The sequence below is a fragment of the Colobus angolensis genome, unplaced genomic scaffold (assembly GCF_000951035.1).
Source record: "Colobus angolensis palliatus isolate OR3802 unplaced genomic scaffold, Cang.pa_1.0 Scaffold350, whole genome shotgun sequence".
NCBI classification, from domain to species: domain Eukaryota; kingdom Metazoa; phylum Chordata; class Mammalia; order Primates; family Cercopithecidae; genus Colobus; species Colobus angolensis.
Genome location: NW_012116822.1, coordinates 338,548 through 343,813, shown reverse-complemented (window position 1 = coordinate 343,813; position 5,266 = coordinate 338,548). Strand labels below are relative to the sequence as shown.

Sequence of the window (5,266 nt, the reverse complement as noted above, 5' to 3'; positions counted from 1 at the left end):
CTTGGCTCATCCCACGCAAAGCCACAAGCACCATGAATGACGTTAAGTCATACGACTAAGGCTGACCGGCGGATTCTCCTGGCCATGCGTCATGAGAAAATAATTACACCAATACTCTGAACTGTGGTTGCGTATTGGTGAAGTCAAAACTTACCGCCATTAGTTTTGAAAACACAGATTTAGGAGTTTGCAGAATATTTTCAATAAGAGAACAAACAGCAATGTTTCTGCCTTTCAGTGTGAAACCTCTTGCTAACATTGATCAAAAGCATGATGCTTTATCATCTATCTGTGTTCCTGTTAAATCTGTCATCAGAGATGGTGATGGAGAAATATCTAATTGTTATTTAAACACACACAAAAATTGGACATGCTATACATTTATCTTTTAAAATGTAGTCTGTATTATTTTCACCAACCAAAACACACATAATATATTTTATTATAAAATATTAGGCAATGTTACTTTTGAGATATGCAATCTGAAAGGTCACATTTGTATTTATTACCAGTAGGAAATACCAGAGGAGTTACATTAGAAATCAACCAGACAGACTCGTACGTTGTTATCGTGACTTACACAGCATTAGATGCGGGTTGAAGCAGCACCCACTTAGTGTTTCCGACACGGACCTGGGGTGGGCAAGCGGCCTGTAAGAGGCTTCCACTCTCCGCACTGGGCTCTGCGTCTCACATCTCAAAGACCAGAGCAGAGCCCTGTTTCCATCTCCAGGCCCACGACTGACACAGTGTGCACAGCCAGTGTTTCTAGACTCTCTCCTGCTCCGACAGAACTCGCTCTCTGGACTCTGCACTTGAAATTAAGACCTGAACATGGGGGAGACAGTCATTTCCTTCTTGACTGAAAACCAAGTCAACAAATGAAACAAACCTAGTCTAAATTCCAGGATAATAATAATTACCTGGTTTATAAAAATACATGTCCAAAATAGTTACTTCCTGGGTTGTGTACAATATAAATTACAAAAATAAAATAGAAAAGATGAAAAGTTGAGCCCATTTTTCAGTTCTTTAACCAACATCAGCATTTTTCCACAGAGATCAGTGTGAAACCATTTGTGTGGCATCAAGACCCTGGCAAATCTAGGCTCAGGAGGGAGAACCCTGAAGCCGGGTGAGGTATTTCTGTGGAGTCCTGTGGCCTGTCCTAGGCATGCTTGCCTCTACCTGGTGGAAGACGGCCTTTCTGGGAAACCCTCCACACCGTCCGGGTTCCATCTGTGGCAAGTGGCTCGCTGAGTGCACAGAGGAGCGAGTGAGCAGGGCACCTGCGGGCGCCTCATCCCCTGTCCACATCTCCCAAGGAGGGAGCATCACACAGTGCAGGGCAACTCGTGCATTTTCAACGTCTCCCTTTTGTTTTTCCTTTTAAAGATAGATTTAGTGAAGTCTTTTAAAAGAATGTGTATTACAGGGAAGATAGATAGACAGTCATACAATAGGTGTTTCTGCCTCAATCCAAGTTATTATTACCATTTTGTATTTGAAAGTGTCTAAACGACAATATAAAAGAACTATTTCTGATTTCAATATTAGTTTTGCTAATCAAGGGTTCCAGTTTCCAGTGATTCAACCAACCGATAGGACATAACGAGTGCAGAGAGAGCCATGCACTTTAGATCGTATCTAGAATCCACTTTCCCTTCACAGTTCCTCCTCAGAACACAGTCTAGAGAATGTTGACCGAAAAGCTTCCAAAATAATTGAACACAAGATATGAATCAGCAACAAAACAAGCTCAAGGGAAAAACACGGGTACAGGCAGCAAAATGTGATCGTCATAGCTCCATTTCTGCAGTGACACTTAACACACTCAGTATCTGAATGAGTTCTGAATCATTTACTTATCGTAAAGTCTCAAAGTATCAATTTCAGGTGAGCAGTTTTAAATCAGAAAATATTCAATGGTTAATCATTACTCTTTAGGTATTTCCTTCATATCCTCTGAAGAGTTTCCCAGAACATTCACGGGTTTCCCTTGTGAAAAGGAATGCCACCAAACAATGGAAAACGATAGCAAAAAACAGGCATCTGAATCAGCCTGGCCTCTGAAAACAGACCAGAGGAATTGATCCACTTTCTTCCAGTGAAGAAAGAAAATCAAGAACATGGTATTGGCAGAGGGAAAGTGAACGAGGGAAGGTAAGTAAAGGACCCAGGTCAGTCTCTGGCAAAGGAAGCACTTAGGAAATGACTGCTGTGACCTCTAGGGACCATTCTGCAAGATTCTACTCCAACGTTAGGCCATGGATGCAGGAATCTATCTGCCATCATCTTAAGATGGAGTGTTACGTGCCTAACAAAGACGGTGAAGTTCTACGTAGAATTTTAAATTCATAATAAGTCTAGAAGACCAAGAAGAAAGAGATAAGGTAGCTAGGATTTCAAGCAGCACTAAGCAAAACTTAAAATTTTATCGTGCAGTAAAGCTGAATGTACAATCATCCCAGACAAGACAGTTTAAAGAAAACAAGATGTCCACATGAGTGTCTTGGTTTTAGCCGTGATAATTCTCAGCCCCAAACATCACAAATTTAAGAAAAGCTATATATTTTTATTTATTAAATAGATTTAATTAATATGTCTTCTGAAATACAAAAGATAGAATAAATCATAGCACAAAAGGGAATAAGATATGATAACATCATGACGGCCAATTAATACACATAAATCAACCTTTTCTGGACAGACACCAAATTACTTAAGAAGATTAAGAGATAACTTCAGAAGCAGCACTACCTGGAAGATTATTTGGCATTTAAATACTGATTTCCAAAGTGCTAGATGGGCAAGTCCAAGCAAGCATCTGTGGTCACATGCACACACATCTCAACAGTTACGGATGATGAGAAACTGTCACTATTACAGCTTGAAACAACTTCACCTATGCTAACTGCTCACCTGAAATGATCTTGAACAAAATCTCTACGAGTGTGGCTTGCACTTTTTTTCTTCAGACATATTCTGCCTCATTTTATCATCTAAGCAGGCAATCCTATTAGATCTGAGTAGGGGCAAGGCATTGTGTTTCTTACATGCAGAACATGGAGTTTTTCTATTTGGTTCCATCAACTCCCAAGCATTTCAGGCCCATGGAGGTGAGAGTTCCTTCAATGATGACAGGTTTGCTATTTCTAACTTATCATCGACAACCTTCAAGGGGTCCCGTCGAGGCATCAAGACTGCTGTCTGTGTCTGAGGCCAGTGTCTGCTCAGTGGACATGGATGAAATGTCATTGATAGATGAAGACTGAGAAGGAGTGGCGTTGCTACTTACTGCTGCATCTGTGCTAAGAAAACCAAATATAATAAAATCTGAGGCACGACATTGCTGCAAATCCAGGCAACGAGACTTCAGGCCATTTCTCGGCTCTGTCCTTTTGCAGTTTCCCAATCCTAACTATGAGTATAAACAAGAAGTTAGTCAGCTAGACTTTCTGAACTTTTCCTTGAGTCTTTCTTTGGGCCCAGAGTCCCATATTTCTATGTCTTTCCTTGCAAGATTCTTCTTTTCTTCTCAGTGGCTAAACATATATGTGGCCATGTATAATCATGTTAGCTACTTAAAAAATACCCGCTGCTTTCAAGCAGACATCAAAAGGAAACAGCTATATTTATCTGAAAATGCAGTATCACAAAAGCTTAAGCCTGAATCGGATTCAAGTGTCACCAGACACTTGAATTATAACAATTTATAACATAAACACTAAATCCACAGAACAAAAAGCATCAACATTCAAAGAAATCTTTTGCAATAAATAAAGACTATATACTAGAAAAAGGAAAAAAATTAGTGGCCTCGTATTTTTTATTGTTTTGTAACTCCAGAAAACTGACATTTTAATCTTTTAAAGCAAATGAAACTATCCTACTTCCTACTATCTATATTTTAGTCCGGTGTGAATAAAAATACAACAGGCAGACTCTCTGAGATCGACGTCTGCAGTCATAAATTTGTGCTTAGTGAACAAGCACTTAGGTTCTTGCTGAAGTTATATAATCTCTAGATGCTTGACACATACGTCATGTTGAATATAAAATTCAAGAATAAAAAGTAAGCTGTGCTCTCTGTGCATCCCCACGCACGTGTGTGCTTTCTAGTGGGAGTGGGAGAGAGACAATAAATATAACTTGAGTGTTTCATTTAGTCAACGGGAAGAATCCTGCAGACGTAAGTGAATACCACTAATATCAGAGTCTCTCATAATCGTACAACTACCCGGTCAGCAGGCTTCCGCCACTATCAAGATCGGCAGATCAAGCAGGAAAATGGGAGAATGATATGAACAATTTTCTCAAGAGAAAACCCAATTCCATTTTACTTAGATTGGCATTTTGGGTGGGACCCATACAAAGGGTTATCAACGTTGAAAAGGCTTTAAATTCCATTTCATCTGTAAATGGAGGTGACAGCAATTATTGCAAAGATGAAAGAGAAATGTTTATAAGGAAGTTCAGTGCCTGGCACATCAGTAAAATGCCATCCACCACCCCCTTCACTATGACAAGCCAAAAAGGTGGCTATTCACACAGTGGTTTTTAAATCTGATGCTAGCTAGGCTGGCATTTCACATGTTGCTGCCATTTATAAAAGATGAACAGGGAAAGAGGCCAGGTGCAGTGGCTCACGCCTGTAATCCCACCACTTTGGGAGGCTGAAGCGGGCAGATCACGAGGTCAGGAGATCAAGACCAGCTTGGCCAATATAGTGAAACCCCATCTCTACTAAAAATACAAAAATTAGCCGGGCGTGACTAAGCATGTGCCTGTAATCCCAGCTACTTGGGAGGCTGAGGCAGGAGAATCACTTGAACCCAGGAGGCAGAGGCTGCAGTGAGCAGAGATCATTCTACTGTACTCCCGCCTGGGTGATAGAGCGAGACTCTGTCTCAAAAAAGAAAAGCTGAATAGGGAAAGAAAAATATCATACAGTCAATTAAAGCAATCACTAACCTGAAGGCTGATCTTTTACAACACCATTCTTGCTTCTTTCTTCCCAATCCATGACTTCTTTGTAAATTAGCTCTTTAATAAAAATACAAGTTAAAATGCTTAATCAGTTTCTAAAGAGTTTCATTGTATCTCTAAACTCTGCTTCCAAATCAACTGGAACCACTCCAAAGGCACTGCGATGTGTTATTTTTAATTGTAAGTTAAGAGTCAATTCAGTAATATAGTCTACCTGGACCAAAATATTCACGTTTTGATACATTATATCTTTTCTTTTCTTTTTTTTTTTTTTTTT

At 39.8% G+C, this 5,266-nt stretch overlaps 1 protein-coding gene across 6 annotated transcripts in view; it reads right to left on the bottom strand.

The window, feature by feature from the left end:
* Positions 1 to 380: 380 nt before the first annotated feature.
* Positions 381 to 5,266, bottom strand: part of MAPK9 (mitogen-activated protein kinase 9) — a 48,532-nt gene continuing 43,646 nt past the window's right edge. For 2 of the 6 annotated variants that reach the window (XM_011952902.1, XM_011952901.1), the window contains exons 10-11: positions 4,971 to 5,046; positions 381 to 3,311 (exon numbers count right to left, since the gene is read on the bottom strand). In XM_011952902.1, coding sequence (XP_011808292.1) covers positions 3,164 to 3,311; positions 4,971 to 5,046 — 224 coding nt within the window. In that variant the 3' untranslated portion in view covers positions 381 to 3,163. The remainder of the gene's footprint in view (positions 3,312 to 4,970; positions 5,047 to 5,266) is intronic. The other 4 variants (XM_011952906.1, XM_011952905.1, XM_011952904.1 and 1 more) reach the window with 2 other exon arrangements.